At 38.6% G+C, this 18,685-nt stretch overlaps 2 protein-coding genes across 4 annotated transcripts in view; one reads left to right on the forward strand and one right to left on the reverse strand.

Moving 5' to 3' along the window:
- The window catches only part of LOC126919550 (uncharacterized), a 143,759-nt gene that overhangs the window by 61,718 nt on the left and 63,356 nt on the right, over window positions 1–18,685 (forward strand). The window lies entirely within an intron of this gene.
- Window positions 7,188–17,835, reverse strand: LOC126919548 (uncharacterized). Of its 3 annotated transcripts, XM_050728921.1 has the most exons (3): window positions 17,447–17,830; window positions 9,421–10,546; window positions 7,188–8,460 (listed from the first exon to the last, which is right to left on the reverse strand). In XM_050728921.1, the coding sequence occupies exons 1-3, from the start codon at window positions 17,459–17,461 to the stop codon at window positions 7,373–7,375; spliced, it is 2,229 nt and encodes a 742-aa protein (XP_050584878.1). In that variant the 5' UTR covers window positions 17,462–17,830; the 3' UTR covers window positions 7,188–7,372. The 3 variants fall into 3 exon arrangements, with proteins under 3 accessions (XP_050584878.1, XP_050584875.1, XP_050584877.1); XM_050728918.1 differs by having other exon boundaries at window positions 7,188–10,546; window positions 17,447–17,835; XM_050728920.1 differs by lacking the exon at window positions 17,447–17,830 and adding an exon at window positions 11,126–11,171 and having other exon boundaries at window positions 7,188–10,546.

Raw genomic sequence — 18,685 nt, forward strand, 5'->3', positions numbered from 1 at the left:
AATTCCATGCGGAAAATCTTCCTTAGTTATGATTATCTTCTCAGTCTTGCAATTGTTATAAGTATTGTAAACATTATAAGTTATAAAAGGAACTGTTTGCTTCGACAACACGGGAGACAGCTAACCCCAATCCACTGTGAACGGAAAATGATAAAAAATTGATCTGATAGTGAACGTGTTAGAAACTTGAATATTTATTGGAAATTTGATATATCACATTTATTTTTCTACTATGGTAATATCCTTTCACTGGATATACAAATAGTTTCATTTTACTGAAGAATTTTGTTTTAGATACATATACAATATTGTTTATTGATCGTTATTAAAATATACGAAAATAATTCTTTTATTTAATGTGCGGTATAATAATAAGATTGTAAATGAAATTATATATTGTACTGTCCTCAAAGTTTAGTATTATTAATAGAGCGTAAATGAAACAAAATACTAGATAGGAAACTTCTTCAAACTACGAATACTCCGCAAATTCATTGGTCCGTTAGTTCGCTATCAGACATCCTGTTACCTTCAAATAATTCCTTCCATCCCGTAAAGGTAATAGAAACGAATCGCTCACAAACGAGAAGTCGAGACAAAAGGAGCTCCATGAACGGAACGTTCAAAGTGTCCTCAAAGGTATGCATTACAATCGTGTGTGCGCGAGCCCGTGGGAATACTTTCTTCCTCTAAACTGAAATATTCAGAGCCATTCTACTCCGGATGAGTGAATAATACGTTCCCCGATAGAGCGGTAACGACGTTGAATCGATCAAATTGTTAAAAACACATGCTAAATTTCACGTAGTAGAATTATTTCTCTTGCAACGGGACGTTCGCCACATCCGACATGTATGTTCACACTCGCATAACTCTAAGGCGGGACATATATGTACAAGATGCAGCAAGGTATACATACTGTCAAGTAACGTCGAAGCGATTCTAAAAGAGGCAGCCAGTGGGGCTACTTTATTTCCTTAGATTCTACTTTTAGCAACTATTCGCCATTCCGAAAGAAAGACAATCTTGCCATCGGCGAACGGGCTGCGCTAAGCATACCGACCAACGATACGCCTGAGACTCTCTCTTCCTCTTTCTCTTCTTGGAGTCGCCTTATATTCCGTATATACCACCCAGGAGGCAACGACGTATCTCTCGAGATCAGTATGACTGTCGGTGTGTACGGATACCGCCTCACTATGGAAATAAAGCACTTCCGAGCTCCGCGAGAAATGCATACGTTCCCCCTGGCTACCCGTGAAAACCCTCCTTCGAGATCTCTGGCAATCCCTTCTCGTCACCAGCTTTCCACGAACAGCCAACAGCCCGGTGATACGACTTTCGATTAAAGCTACACGAGAAGGAAGTCGTTACGGTTCCTTCGAGCTTGTCTGAGCGCTAACGAAATTCGCGTTTCGACGTCGTTTTCATCGTTGTCGTCGTTGTTGACACGCAGCAACCGCGTTACGCCAGTTTGTCCTCTTCGTGCTTAATGTCGTTCATCAGAGCGGTTCGCGCAACCACGAGGATTTTACGCCGTGTATTCATCGAATGCGCGTTTCTATAAACGTTTACGAACATTCATATCGAAACATTCGCCGAGTATCCTGATCAAAGCAATCGAATGTTGGAAACAAAAATATACTCGTGAGCTTTCGCAGGAAACGGTATGCGTACACTGGACTGACAATCGAATACACCTTGGAAATTTGAGTGAATCAGTGAATGAGTGATTAAAAGACAAGTTCCTTTCCAAATATGCTGAAAATCAGTAAACTAATATCGATAGTAATAAACTTTCTCGTTGCATAGTAAATTCAAAAGTATTAAAGCCGACAGTTTGATCTGTCGCTACATTTAAAAATTACCGAGCATTATTCGTGTGTAATTTATCAATTTACCAATATTATCAATTGTTAAGTTATTGCTAAAGGCGATTTAATTTTATGTTTCGCTTCTTGTACCATCTCCGACAACATTTTAAACATTTCCAAGTGGGTATTCATCTGAAGTCGGGTGTCTTGAATTAATGTTACTTTTTAAAAGATTCCTATCCACGCGAATTTAAAGCGAATTCATGTGACTTGAATTCAAGTAACTTAATTAATCTGAACGAGTCTTTACACTCGTCATGGTTACGAAAGTTCCGTGAAAGAACGTTCTGCTCGCGTGTCTTTCGTGTGCGACGATCCTATCTTTGAGCTCGGTATTTCGCGACATGGATTCCTCGTATGCGAATGCGTTCTGTTGCGTAACGAAGCGACAGGAAGCGAACTGCAGGAATATTTCGGAAAGAACGAGGAACGAGAGATTCGTACGAGCGACTGGATTAAGGCGCGCAATCATAATTTGTGGAACAAGCATGGATTTACCTTGCAAACGACGCGGAATGATGCACGAATTGCTCGGATTCTTGAATATCCGTGAACTAGGAAAGCATTTCAAGTTTGTAACGAGCAAGGTACATTTGGCAAGAATCAGAAGGAGAAGACGACGTAGAAAATTCATTTATACAACGCGTCTGCCAAGCAATTATTATGTAAATTGGTAACAGTTTTATGTCATGGGACAATGATGACAAGTATGAAATATAATAAATATAATAAATTATTGTAAACACGATTCGTTAACAGACATTCCGATTTCAGAATCTAGAACAATAATAGCATTCTTTTTGTTTAGAGCTTGAAAAAACAAAAATTTTATCGCATTTACTAACGAATAATGTATTATCTATGTTGCATATTTTTCGTAATTTTCGATTGCTCTGTTGGAAAGATATGAAAATGTTCTTTGCTTTGAGGTTTCGTTTCTTTCCCTGTTAGACTAAATTTTTTATAGAATTTTAGCATGACGATCGAAGTAAATGGAAATCTGTTCATATTAAATTCGGAGAACAGAGCGAATGATGTAATAGCTTTAAATGCCCTTTATAATTTGCTAACTGTAAGTTTCGACAATTACCATTTGATTTTCCTTTAGAAACTCAAAATGCAAAATGAAAGACGACATTTCTGGCGAAGTAACCTGAGAAATTTTAACTACATTGAAAGCGAACATTGTACCAACAGATAAAGGGAAAATTATATGCAATAACATCAAACGACTATTTACAATCCTCTGTTAAGGTTACACGTTTTCATTAGTCGTATCGCTGGACGACCAACGACGAAAGACGTTGAAAATCGGCAAAACGAACAATTAACGCGTCTCTGGGGCAAATTAGCCGAGCGGAAATCTTCGCGTTACCGTACGCGCCCGGTTTTATAACCGAAAACGTGCGAACATTCCCATAGTTTAGTGGAGTTTCAGTTTGCAAAGGAAGCCTTATGATCGCATTGTCTGCTGCGCGAAGAACGGAATAATGGAGGAAACGAAGAGAACCGTGCGAGGTCGAGCCAATTGAAGGGTTGAAGGGAAAGAAGCGGTGGAAAAGCGGAAGGGAACCGGAGACACGATGGAAAGTGTGCGAGAAGCAATTTCGACCAGCGCTAGGACACGCTAACTGTCCGCGCTAGCTAACCTAACCGGCACGATAGCGTTTCATTTACATAACCGTAATCCTACTTAGTGGCAGATGCCTAATTCCCCTCGTACGTTTTCGTTTGTACATCGTGCTACCGAGCGAACATCGTGCCTACCTACTCGTTTCCTCGTAATAAACACTCAAGATCCTCGTAGATTAATTAATCTTACAAGCAATATATGAAATAATACATTATTTATTAAATAAATATAATAGAACCTCTAGCTTTTATAAATACATATATATACATGTAAACGAGTACGACCTAAATTATAAGAGAAAGTGAATGTTTTCATTACTAAATACGTAGTTGAATAGTAGATTAATAATTTTCTACTTTAACTCTTCTATTTTAAACCTGATTTTCTGAAGGATATACCGTTCTCAGTTGTGACACTTTTCTAGCAAATCAACGATATTCTCTGTCTATGAAATCCCACCTCTCGACACATCATTTATATAAATGTCCACCGCCCAGTCATTAGAATCTCTTTGAATTATGAAGAACTTAAAAAATCAGAAATTTTTTATAATATCCGACTTGAAAGATATTTTCTGCAATTGTCATTTTCAATGAATAATTCGCTGAAAGATATCGGTAGCACGAATTTATTTATTAAATAATCATTCTCGCGATATTTCGTAACTGCTTTGAAATTCGTTTTAGCGATATTTAAAATTCTTATCATGGAATAGATGGCCCTTTACCGTGTAACAAATCCGCGAACCCGAAAGGTAAATGTCGGTCGCTGAAAGTCGACATTACGGTCAGTGGAATGAACAGCGTGATGGGAAAACGGATCGAGATAAACGGAACGCCAGATGCTTGGAAATTCTATCGGCTGTCCGTACATAAGTGTCTTTCGGAACGAGGTAACGTTTAACGACTGCGATTTCCTGATTCTGCAGATCTTCTTTTAGTTGCTGTTGCGTTTCGTTCGCAACTGATAATAGAAACCTTTCCTGTTGTTCGGTTGTGTGGATGAGATTTGAAAGAAGTGGCAAAGCCAGTCACACATACAAAATAGTTCCAATGAAAAGGAGTTCCACGATCACGTTAAAAGGAAGTAGGAATTTAAAAAGGCCGCGAAATAAAGAAGATTTTCTATTTACAAATAGGTCGTATATTTACATACTTAACGCAACCTCGTAAACAAATACATATATATATATATAAAATACAGTCGTACGCGCGCTATGTTCAACAAACTAATAACGTCGATTGGACGTATCGTGCGTACGGTGAGCCATATGCACGAGACGTTACGTACATAAAATAATAAATTAATCCATAAAAAAAAGAGAGAGGGAAAGAAGGAAGGAAGGAAGAACATAGAGGTGGAAAGAAGTTAGGAGCGAGTTGACGTGTTTTATGGCTTGGCAGCATCGTCACTGCGTATTTCTTAACAATGAGCATCTCTCTTAAGCTTATACGCTCTACTTATTTTACGTATCTGCAATACACCAAGTTATGCATAACCATTTGCCAGGCAGCACTATAAAAGTAGAAGAAGTTTAAGACTACTCCGAATACGGAATGCGTATACGCTGCGATACGCAGCTGGTTTTAAGCTCGCGTCGATGAGCGCACATGCGAACGCGTTAACATTTTATTACCTATATCTCTGGCCAGTTGAATTTCAGCTTGTTAGATCGCGTTATCAACGTGTCAGGCGGCTGAGTTTTACTGCTTCTTTACACGAGGATGACTCGTGTATCTTTGGGTGCTTGTACTTCTAAATGCGTCCACTTATAAAGACGTTCTAACTGTTCTATTCAAACGAAATTACGTTGCTAAATTAAGCGATACACATATTATAAATATTGTAGGAAAAAGTAACAATATAGAATCCTGTTAGTAAATTAGAACCTCGCATTGAGAATAATATCTTAAGTATCATGCACGATGGCATAACTATAAATATACATAATGATATAGAAGTAAAGAAACAAAATATTTAGTAATCTTAACTGAACTACCAGACTTGACAAAAAATTGTCGAAAATATTTAAGAATGACAATGTGGAATTCTTCTTATTTGTCGTAAGGAAATGTCATTTGTTCGATTCATAAGCGAGAAGCTATATGCATTATCTGCTTCTATACGTTTAATCTGCTATATGCTATAATACTAGTCATCTGAAACCAACGTTCCGAAAACCCTGGAGCGCAGAAATTTATTTCTGACAATAATAGTAAATCTACTTTTTGAAAAATTACTTAAAAGCAAAACAGGCTCCCATATTATCTTCTTCTCTGTTCTGCACAGAATATAATATAACGTATACGTGTGTGTAGGTAAATAAATTAAATTACAATGTAATTGTCATTGCAAATGATGAAAAATTGCGTCCAACGTAGCGTGTTTCTATTAAAAGTATCTAATATTAACGCGAGGGTACTCTACAATTAACAAGATCTCGCTGAAGTTCCACGTACCACGTAACGGTGTTTCTATTTTCAATACGATTAGCATACCCCGAGCAAGCCGAGACACCTAAAAAGTCATCCCCTCTAGTGCGGTGTATAACTGGGTATAGCGTATCTCATCGAGAAACAACGGACTAGATATATGCATATCTACCTGTTATTGTCACAAAGGTATGCAAAACCGTGTGTATCGCGCTCGTTGAACGCCCGCAGAGTCGAGCAATGCGTTTCACTGGAAACGAGATTCTCGCAAAAGGTAGGTATCACTACCACGAAGCTGTTGGACGAGGTACTGAACTTTCACCTCGGTGAAGGTTAAAGATGTGGAAGTGCGCGAGAGACTGGCGTTCTCGTTCGATCACGTGCCCGAACGTCAACGATGAAAGTTGCTCGATACGGCCATCTCCCGCCTTTTATTTCTCAAACGACGACGATTTGTAATCGAACGACCTAAATCTGTAATGTAAATTTGTAATCGAATTCTAAATCTATGTAATCTAATCTAAATTCTTGTCGCGTTAGACACTCGTGCGTCAATCGAGCGATTAGAAGACGTCGATTCTAAGATGTGTTGGCTCGCGCGAATGGCCATGACACGATTGCTCGTCGACCCCGAAACGGATCGCTCTGATACTTTTACTTGCTTTCGTTCACATGAAACCTCTCCATCTCCTAAAGAGTTTTCGAGTGAAAAGGCGAGTAGAATGGTTCTTCGGAAAGGAACGGAGGAACACTCGAGGACTTTCGGTGCTTGCTTGTGTCGCAATTAAACTCTGATAGGATCTGCCTTCGCGAACATGAAGTATGTTCGCGTGAGAAGAAAGAAAGGAGAATGAGATTCGCCGATGACGTTACGCGATTACCGTTTCGCCGAAGAAAGAGAATTTCGTGAGTAAACCGTTCGGCTTCACAACCTGTCATCGATATATTTCTGAAGAAACGATCATCGTTTTCGCTTCCTAGCGGAATGTTAGGCCATTTGTGGCTTCCATTTCATTCTGGCATGCTCTAAAATGGAATGTAAACTCAAGATGTTCCTCACGGATCAGTAATCAATGATAATCGTTATGGTGCAAAGAGTAATCAAATCCGTTTGTAGATTGCAATCTGGCGGAAACGATCGAAAGCGAGCGCGATTTTGAATTCGTTTCTACCAATAGGACATTTCGTAACTATAATATTTATATATGATATATAAAATTTAAATATTTTGTAATTAAAAATATAGTCTTTAACTTAATGACTTTAATTAATAACTTCTACGCGGAACGATTTCAAATTTTGCGCCTCAGTCCCGTAGTACCGTGGCTTAACTTGGTAATGCGAAAGAGGACGAAAGTCTGTTCGTTACATAAATTACCATACATTACCAAAGAATCTATCAACGAAAGTATTTCCTAGACAAACGATATGATTTAAGAGGACTTTGTCCCGCTAACAATCTTCCCATCGTTCGAAAGAACAGTTGCCACGTTCTCGTTTTTCGCCACCGACCTTATCTCTTTCCTCGAGTCACCGTATTGATTGTTGAAGAAAAGAGCGACAGCCTGCTTTTTCGTGGACTCTCCTTTATTAAATTCGGCTTCGCTCCTGTCGTCAGCTTGTCCACCTAATTCATCAGAATCTTTCCTTTGATTGTTCTCTGCTACCGTGATGTAATGTCCTTTAGGAACTTCGATGTTTCCAGCCTGTGGTAAATCGCTGAACACGTGCTGTAATTGCTGTGCTTCCGGATGACCTTGAACTTGTATCTGCCCTTGTTCAGGCTGTTCGATAGCCGCGAGGATATCCTGCAAGAGCCCATTAGACAGCACCTGATCATGCCTGATACTACCATCCGAATTCTCCGTTCCTAATCCTCCATCAGCAGCTTGGATTTGCAACGTGTACGTTCCCTTGGAACCTTGAACTTCGAAACCGTCGGCTCCATTGGCCGTCAGTCCCTTCGCCAGGGACAGAGCTTCGCTGCCTTCGTGGGTATTCAGAAATTGACTAGCGTCCACTTCGTTCGAGGCTAGGTTCTTTGCATGGCCGTATCCTTGCTCGTTCAAGCTCGCGGTTAACGCTTCAGCTTTTATCCCGCCATTCTCCTGTTGGAAATGAGCGTTCGAGGAGAACGACTCTTGAGATTGTATAGCGGGTGGCGCCGAAAGTACGTTCGTGACTTCAGCCGATTGACTGTGATCGCTAGACAAAACGTTGTCCGTGTTTTCAGAAGTGGCATAGCTCACGCCTATCGAACTGCCGTAGCTGTCCTTCAGGTTGGTTTTCGGTTGCTCTATGTTTTCTAGGCTTAGCTGACCTATCGACTGCGTGATATCCAACCCACTAAAACCGTTTGACAAGGAACCCTCTTTAAACAGCGAATTCTGATTGAGACCAGTGGAAAGAGCGGCCCCGAAACTTGAGCCATGAGAGCCGACGTTTAACGCGTGGCTTCCGAGATCCTCAAAGCTGTACTGCGTACCAGTCGTCTGTTCGAAACCGCAATCGTGTCCACCACCTGTCGACAACGGTAAATTCACTACCGGGGTGCCATACGTGGTAGTTATGGTGTTGCTGATGCTGTCGTATAAATTGTTGCCAAAGCCAGTGGAGGTGGAGACGAAGGAAGAAGCGGGTCCAAAGTTAGGCGCTCCGTACGTCAACACTGGCGCTGGAGTGTTAAAGTTGCTGAAGGATAATGGCGTGCCATATTGGGCATTCGGAGCTGCTATTGGCGAATTCAAGCTGACACTAGGTAGTTTGTTGAAAGCAACTGGAGCATGGAGGGCAGGTAACTGCTGCTCGAACGATAAGGGCGGAAGGTAAGTTTTTGGCGCTTTGGCTAGCTCAACGTGTCTCAGCGGTGGCAAGTAACGGTTAAGGTTAGTCAAAAGTCCGCTAGGAACGGATTCTTTGAACTTAATCGGTTCACGGTTTCTTGGAGGAATCAGGGTACCTGGAAGGGGTAATGGATGTCTAAACGATCCGTGGGGACGATGGTAATGCAAATTTTGCTTAAAAAGCGAGCTACCGTGTAATGCGAAAGAAGCAAACGACGATGCTCGACCTGCTTCGGCAGCTGGATAAGGACCATTAGGCGAATAGGATGAAGGAGGAGGGGCGCCGTATGAATCGAGAACAGGAGGTGGTGGCAAAGGAATGCCCGATTCGATGGAATTCAATTTTCCAAAGGAAATGCTTGATAATGGCGGGCCATAGTTATTGGAGAGGCCGTTTACAGATATTTGCGATAGCGACAAATCATTTCCTAGATTATGGAACGCGTGAGAGTCTCCACTGCCGTGATTCAAATGGGATCCGGTATCAAGCACGGGTAACTTTAACGTGGGCAATCCTGCACTATGATCCGAAGTTACTGACGGATTCGTAGGTAACAACTCGAATCCAACGGTCTTTACGATAGAAAGCGGTTCTACCTTGGGCACTTCGTATTGTAAATTAAGCTGACCATGCACACCTGTTTGAGGATGTTCCTTCTTTGGTGGGTTTTCGTTGTGGAATGGTTCGTATTCCGGTAGTGGTGGCGGTGGTAAGCCTTTATTATCGTTAGAATTAGACTTTACCGAGGTTTTCAAGTCTTGAGCCTCAGGATTGTGAATTGGAACTCCATAAGAATCATTTGGTACATTTGGATTCTCGATAACGTTGCTCGTAGTCTGTCCAATGTGCACACCCACGGAATGACCATCCAAAATCCTGTGCTCATCGGATGGAGGTCCGTAAGTGTTCGCAGGTTGTCCATGTTGATTGGTCAATCCAGCAATAGGTTGCCAGCCGTCGTACTTTATATCGGGCGGTGTAGGTGGTGCTGGCACTCCTGGTGGAGGAATTGGTGGAGGTGGCCTGTACAGATCACCAGCAGGTGGTCCATACTGTGCCTCGGGCACCACCGGAAGCGATGGTGGAGGAGGTGGTCCGTAGTTGTCATTCGGTTGAGAAGTAAATTGAACAGCAAGTTTTTGCGGAGGCGCGCCATAGGTATCGAGAGATACGGGAATGGCAGGTCCGTGTGCCGGTTTCGTTGGCCCAAGACTCGAAGATCCCACGGCTATGTATTGATTAGACACAGAGGACGTGAATTTCAATGGCGGACCGTATTGAAGTTTCGGTGGCCTAAACGAAGCGAATGAATACGGTGGTCCATAATGTTGCTTCGGTGGCCCGTAATGAAGTTTCAGCGAGCCAAAACTCAGCTTCGAAGGCAACGGAGACAAAGGAGGGCCGAAACTTTGTTTCGGTGGAACATGAACCGGTTTAATAATTCGTGGCGGTCCATATGAAGATAATGGTGGTCCGTAGACAGGTGGTGGAATGTCTGGCGGTGGTGGCGGATATATAGGTGTTGGTCCTTGATCACCTACTAGTTCCGGTGGGCCGTAAACCGGTGCTGGTCCTTTAATATTTGATCCGATCGGTGGTCCATAGTCGTCAGCAGGTGGACCATAATTGCTTATCCTTTCGTTAGCCTTAATTTCGTTCAGTTTCTCTTCTTCCTTGTTAGCAAGCACTTGGGGTTGCGCCTTGTTAACCACTGCCTGGACGTGGTGTCCGATCAGCAGAACGCAGAGCAGCGTAATTGCCATCTGAAATCAAACCGAATTCTTCAACTTTTCTTTTGTCATAGTTTGACGATGTTCAATGTAAAACACATTGCTTCTTTAATCCTGCTACGCGTTAATCCTCAAATTTTTATGTCCCGATCTCACTCTTGTTTTAACATGCATTAAGATTTACTATATGCATAAAATGTATTATGAGAGGTACAATTGAAACGGAAACGATACCTATCAATAATGATTCTTCCATTCTTTCTTCAAACTTGTTAAGAATAAAAAGCACGTTTCGGTTTACAACGATGCAAAGAATGCAGTAAGATTAATATAGTGTAACCAAAGCAACAGATAACTAGTTATTTATTAAATGATAATAGTTATGGTTATCGCTTGAAGTACAACAAAGCTTAACTGGAGCGTAAATAATATGCAATTTATTATAATTGTTTGTACTAAATAAGTAAGGAACGAGATTAGAGAAAGTAAACATTTCACGAATATGTGCGTGTACTGAGAATGTGATCAATATATTCCTACAAAATTTAAGAATCGTATTATCTACTGTTATAATGTATTCGATATCTTATTCAATGAGGAAACTGGTATTACCAAGCAGACTTTATCAATTGTACTGTCTATTATTCAGCTTTTTATCTTCTGTACATTTCGTTATCTTGAAAGGAGATTTCAAGGTATCAACTTTAATCATTGATCAAAATTGTTTTGTTCAACGTGATTAAATATCTTTTCTCATTATGCTTCAAGATAAATACTAGATTACTGAAATTTTTAGGTTTGACAGTTAACTAGTAGTCTAACATCTTCTCCTGTTCTAATTAGTTGGTTAGGAACATAAGTGTAGCTCGGTATCGTGTGCACATTTCGCTCGTGCCAGCACACATTGTCTATGGTTCCAAATTGAAGGCCGTGAGAGACTTTAAGCTAGTTTACAACCTCGGTTGGCGCAAGGCGAACTAGTCATCCCGATGCATGTGAGAATTATATGAACCTGCATTTACTCACTGTAAGTATTAAACGCAGGCACCCGTAAATAATTACGTTAATTACAAAGATGGCGTATAATGTATGGGAATATGACTGAGAAAAGTAGTATTTTCACTTCAATCTCCGATAGTTCTGGATTTCGTTTCATCGCAATGTTAAACAAGTGTTACTTTGATAGATAAATGGATCACACAAAATAAAACTTTGTTATCAAAAATTTCATATAACGTTGACGAAATATTACTTGATACTTAAATACATCGTCACCTTGAAATTCTTTCTCGTTAAATTACGAGAAATACATGATTTGTTATTATGCTATTATGAATATTCATTGCCAATAAAAAATTGAAATTATGTATTTGTTTATGTCTGAAACCAGAAACGTAAGAAGCCTTGAAAACGAAGAAGTATTCTCTAAATAGTTTATTTGATATTCTTCGTCGTTTTGCTGTACTACCAGAGGGTTGAATAAGAATTGAAATGATCGAAAGGAAGTTAACTGACTTCATTATTACGATTAAACGAATAAAGCGCAGTAAGCATTGTAAATATTACAGTTTGTTACGTTTAATAGGCAAAAACGAAGATTACTTTTGTACTATAAATGTACTAATGAAACGCTGTTGTACTATAAAATGAAATGAAGATCGTTCGATATCTCGTAAAATTATTTTGAGGACAAATGGAACTGGGAGAGGTTTATATCTCTTTTTACGGTAATAGATATTCATTCCACTGTGACAACCAGATCGTTTTCTATAAAAGATACTAGATAAGAAACAAGAAGCAACGCACAAGTTTGAAGCTGTAAATGTCATCAAGAAGCCATCCTTGGAAGTCTTAAGTGGCACAATGACCGAGATGCAAGGTTAACATAATATGCCGCACTTTCTCCCAAGTGCATCAACGAGAAGTGCAATGCAAGAATAAGCATGGAGTGAAGAGGCATCTGAGTATAAATCTTATCTTAAATTTTTATTTGTATCTTCGTCTTTCTAAACGTTCTTATTCATTGGGATTTCCGTATTATTAAAGTGTCTAATATGTAATTTGAGAATGTATTCGAGAAATATCTTTGCTATATTTTTTCTAGAAATATTACACGTTTTTGAAATTTTTAACGATTTCAAACTTCCATAGTATGTTAACGTATTTTTAGAACGAATCAAGGAAAATATAAACATTTGAGTCACAAAACCCTGAAAATGAAATTATATCGGAAACTGCAGAACCTTTTACTTCATCAGTGTCAGAATGAATTTTATAATAATGATAACTTTATGATGAAATGATTATATGATGACTTCATCGATACTAAGGAAAAATAGGAGACAAGAACTTGTATATTAATACATTGCTTGTACCTTTTTCAATATTTCGTATTCGAACAATAAGAGTATGTATTCTTCCGAGACATTGTATATTACATTATTTTTGTTGAACAAGTTAATGAATTGAGACATTTCTTTAAACTATGTGTAAGATCAATTAAATGTAAAATTTGATTTGATGCAATTTAAGGATAGGAGGAGGTTTTCGTACTGACTGTGTTTGCGACTTGTACAACAATTATATTTTCTATAAAATACATAAATTTGCATTTTTATAGATTCATCTATCTCATAATGTATAAATGTAATCTATGTAAATGTGCATCCATCGTCTATTACTTTTTCTTTATATTTTTGTGTATTTTGTGTAGTATGATAACTTTAGGAACGTTTAATTTACATTTTTCTCATTTCAAATTGGTAGAAGCACATAACAAATTAAATGAATTTATTACTTTATCGATTCTCATTATATGGATTTATGTACCCAAATGAATTATATGTATGTATTACAAACAAAGCGAAAAAGAATTCTGACTCTTATACAATCCTCATTTTTTACACAAATCTTATCCTGTATAAAAACTTATAATATATGTAAAGCTTAAGGTGTATATATTCTGTCTAAAAAGAAAAAAATAAACCTTGCTTATTACATTGATGATTGTAAAACTAAAACACGAAGGGCTTCGATTTCAACTTTATTCTGATAAAAAAGAAAAATATGAATTACAACCTCTTATAACTATGTGACAGGTAATAAGTTACGCTGTTACCGCAGATAGCGTGAGTTGGAAGCATTTGTCACAAAAATAGCATTGATTGATGAACTCTGAGAGCATTTTCAAATCTTTATATTTTTCTTTCATCAGAATATTTAACAATTTACCTCTTCTTTAAGTACTATACATCGATAACAGAATGAATATTAATATACAAATAATTATTTACAATAAATACTAAATCATTTATTTTAATATAGAGTATTACATATAATATTACTTGAACTTGTTCGAGTGAAAGTAGATATTCAAGAGCAAAATCTCGATCGTCCACGTATAGTTGAATATGGTCTGCCTAACTGAAAGTTAGATGTAATACGAGAAAAATTGCTGTAATAAGAGTGTACTTTTCATTCTTCGGATGCAAATGGTTGATCGTCTTATGTTACCTCTTTCTATATCATTTTCATATGACAAAATATCTCTCGCTTACGTATAGTCAAATATAGCTTGCTTAACTGAAGGCTACATGTAATAGAAGAAAGATCGTACCGATGGGCGAGGACTGTGTATAATAATTAAAAATAAATAAATTTCATGTTTCCTTCGATTACAAATGATTGGTCCTTGATGCAATCTCTTTCTATATCATTTTCACGTAGCGTTGCAAAGACTCGCTCTTAACGATGCGCCCACTTATTGAGGCGCAAACTGCGCTCGCGTGTGCAATAGTTTAAACGTATGTTGTAACCAGAACGAGTAGACGGTCGAATGCATCGATGTAGGCAGATTGTGACTAGGTCAAACACCTCCTTCATGCATAGTCATATATTCCGACCACGTAGCACAAGTGCACGTAACGCGGTGGAAGCCATCACTTCTTATCGAACGATACGATACGATTCATCGGAAAATCCGATGTTTATTTAGCTTCCTTCCACGTGCGAACTCCAACTTTTCTCTGCGCGCGCGACCAAACTTATTCGCTGTTTCCGCTTCCCCTGTTTCTTCGATGCACATGCACTCGTGATTTCGTAAATCGGTAAACTTTTCGAAGAAAGAGAAAAAGAAATGATTAAAAGTTATACGCTTCCCATGATGTATTTTATTAGCTGGTAAGCTAATATAGTAAGTTCCCATAGTAATTAGTTAGTAATCTAAAGTTATATACTTATTTACAGTGACTACGAAAAATGTGCATCATCGTATTTATCGTAACATTTATAACCAGTATCATTGCTATACTTTTATTAATTTTATTAGTTAATTAGTATATTAAATTTCGCGTCATTTAGTAATACTTTCATATGACTATAAATATTTGATTTTGCGAAATTGCATATGCAAATACTTTTAGACGCTAGATAATATGCATTCCTTGTATTTTTCCATCTTTTTCATAAATGCAGTGCTATCCATAGTCTATTCATAAGCGAACAAAAGTCTGTTTGGAACAGATTAAGAATCATGGATCGTTGGCCGTCGCCGTGGCTAACCGGTCGGTTCGACAAAAGCGTAAATTAGCGTAGCGTACGCTAAATGGTACAGCACTGATCACTATTCTCGTTTAGTTTAGCGTTTGTCAGCTTCAGCGAAATAAATGTCGTCATAAGAAGTTGAATTATCTGAAAAGCTCTTCGCGTTTCGATTTCGTAATGACAAGATTTTTATTGCTAGATGAAATGTAAATACTGTGTAGGACATTCCACTTGGATTTTTATTGCTAGATAGAATGTAAATATTGTGTAGGACATTCCACTTGGAATGCTAATCAAGTACACGACAGAGAGTCGATGAGACTACGGAATGAAACGGTTGCGCTTCACAGCAGCTAGTTTTTAGCACAAGAAGTAATTTGTTCCATCAGACTCTTACGTTTTAAACAATTTCTGCCGAGTTGGTTTGCAGATGCTTTATGCAATATTTTTCATATTTATTATTATAGCTTTCCTATGCATTTTGTCAAGGAAAACGGTAGACGTTATTGCTAAGAATCCTCTGTAACTCTGTAACGTATAATTCTGGCAATTTTACAGTCTAGTAAAGCCGAGGTGATTTGTTGTGAAATTAGTAGATACATATGCACGATAAGCAATGTAAAGTTTCACAAAACAGAAAATAAAGAGTTAAAAACACTAGCGTGAAGTTTGCCATTTCTTTTAATGATATTTTATATAAAGAAAACTGTAAGTTTTACTTTATTTTGTAACATAGGCCAACTTCCTGAATCAGCAAGCAATGATTGACATTTGAAATTCAGCTTTTCAGTTGTTACTTTTACGTTATCAAATTTCTCTAATTATATTTCAATACTTCGCCATCGTTCCTATGCCAGCAAATATCTGTCGATTGCCATAACTTTAAACTAAAATTACTGCTTTCTATACCTTCAGTCTTAATTGAGCAGCGAAAGGTATAATCACGTTTAGTTATTCTTATAATGTTGACGTAACATTGTCCACGATTAATTCGGTAGCTAAGACATTTTTTACTTTCACGTTCAGAAGTTCCGTTAACTAACTCTACGTTCCTGGACTTTTCACTCGTATTTGCTGTCGTTAATATCTCAATAGATCTTAAAAACTAACAGCTATTATTTCATTTTATTTTCCACTCGACGCGGTGAGAAATAAATTTACAGATTTTGTTGCTCTTAACGTGATCAGTTAATGATACACGTGCTTAATAGCAGATATTCCTGAACATGAAAGGTGTCAGTCGAAAGGAAGAGTAACTGCTTAAAATTAATGACACCGGAACGGTGAATTAAGAATAAGAAACGCTCGGTGAATGGTTATCAAGAGCCGATAAGAAACCTACGATTATTTAATCTGTGCTTTAAAATCGTCGCCGTGCAATTATCGATAATGAATACGCTCCTACCACTTAGACCACATTTTGTAATTTGCGCGCCCCTTTTTCGCACGAAATTTAAATTCAGGGATTAACGGGATTAACATTTTCCGCGAAACTGTATTTTTCGCTCCGATTAAATGGTTTGTCGAGTGTTGAAGAACATTTTATAAGGAGTCAAAGTACACCGTGATATTAAAAAAAAAAAAATGTACACCATATTCATATTTCTAGTGCTATATTAGCTCTTTTATAAGAATTTAATTCTAAGCTTTTATAATCGTAAAATTAAGCAAAATTAATTTTTCAACTAGTATCCTTAAAGGTTAGATGATCCACGACACTTTGGTTTCAATTGCTTAATTTTAAATTATTTAGTCTACATTTTGCATTAACTGTATATTATATGCGATACAACATTAAATAATCTAATTCGAACGTAATCCAAAGTGGTCGTCTATAATCCAATGATACCAGTCGATAGAAGTAATTGTTCGCCATTCGGAATATTCATATTTACAATCGCAATTAAGCTATATCTGTTAGCAAGAAATATAGAGGATAGTTTATACGAGCAGAAATTAATTTAAATTATTACAGTTCGTCACGCTCAATTAGGAAATACACCTACGCCGGATACCGCATGCTAACTTTACCGAATATAACAGCGAGAAATCATCAGCATAAAGATTAGCGAGTAACAAACTTTCCCAGCTCTCGACCCGAGGAGAAAATTACATCTACGACAAAACTACTGTTTTCGTGTCGGAAATCCTTCCGTTCAATTGCAACAGCGCAGCGGTACGAATTCGTGTCGCAATCACAGATCGTCGGTCCACCTTGATCACTCCAAACGATCCATCAAACATCAAAGAACGAAAGAAGAAACTTGGCGAAATCGCGATCCCGCTGTCAAAGCACTGAACAACACACGAACCGTTCGTCGAACGAAAAAATAATAAAGAAGCGTCGTTCGCGCAATGATCGATGATATTCGAAGATCCACGATCACCTACCTTGCTTCGAAGCATGGTTGCACCCGCGCAAATTGCTGCCAGCACTGTACACAAATTAAACGGCAAATCGCTTTCTTTTTATTGATTTGTCGGCACACCGAAAAAAAGACAGAGCGCGGCGTTCCTCGTTTCAGCGTTTCCTCAGGCTCAATCGAACGCGGTCCTACCGTGTCGCATCGTGCACACCATCCTCACACTCTCCGACCGGTAGTCAACCTCTTTGATGGAGGAGACCCACGACTCCGTCACTACTAACACAAAAAATGCTCGGTCTTGTATGAACACTCCGCTTATATAGACTCTGAGAGAGGTACTAAGCCGGAGGAATTCTCGGCTGAGCTTGTCGAGTAAATCGAGGAAACGACAAACCAGAGAGGAGAGAGCAAGAGCACGAGGAGTAATGAACAGAGACGGCGACGGCGAAGGGGCAGAGGGGAAGAGAGAAAATGAGAGAAAGGGAGGAGAGAGGGAGGAAGAGAGTCGCGGTGATGTTCAGGACGAGAACACAGGGAGAGGGGAAACCCTCACACGTCGCGTCGGTTAAAAATTCTCTTTGTAGAGAAAGTAGGCTAGCCCTGCCTCCGACTTGGAGAAGAAAGATGCACACGGAAGTGCTGGACCGATGATGCTTATCGGTCCCGTGCGAATACGTAAAGTTATATCGATAAACTCGTATCCCGAGCATTCTGCACCGATGTCGAACAATGTATCATCGAAACTGCGAGTGCCGAGAAATTGTTCGACCAATGTAACATCCTGTTTAACATTTCCGCGGAATACTTTTGCGACAAGAATTTGAGGAGTGGTGGCATGTGAATGGGTTGAAACTGAGAATTCTTGAAAGTGTTCGTCAAGGTTACTACGATTGAAAATTTTGCTGCGAACGACAGACGATTGATTTATTTCAGTAGGTAACGATGCGGATATTGGAATATTCATATTTTTATTTTTAATGGTTTCATCATATTTCATGTTTAAAATAAATCTGCCTTTACGATTAAACAGTAAAAATCTCGTTCTTCGAGAACTTTTAAACGCGAAAAAATTGCTGTCCTCGACATTATCACTGTACCATTATAAGGCCTAAGAATGAAAATATTATTCACCACAAGTTCTCTGCACAGAGCCAGTTCAGATCACGCACGCCATAAATAACATACTGTTAAGCACCCAATTAACAAATCGTGTAGAAACTTTTATTTCTTATCGTCACGTGAGCTGGTAAGGTCTTAAAATCGA

The sequence above is a fragment of the Bombus affinis genome, chromosome 8, assembly GCF_024516045.1.
Source record: "Bombus affinis isolate iyBomAffi1 chromosome 8, iyBomAffi1.2, whole genome shotgun sequence".
NCBI lineage: Eukaryota > Metazoa > Arthropoda > Insecta > Hymenoptera > Apidae > Bombus > Bombus affinis.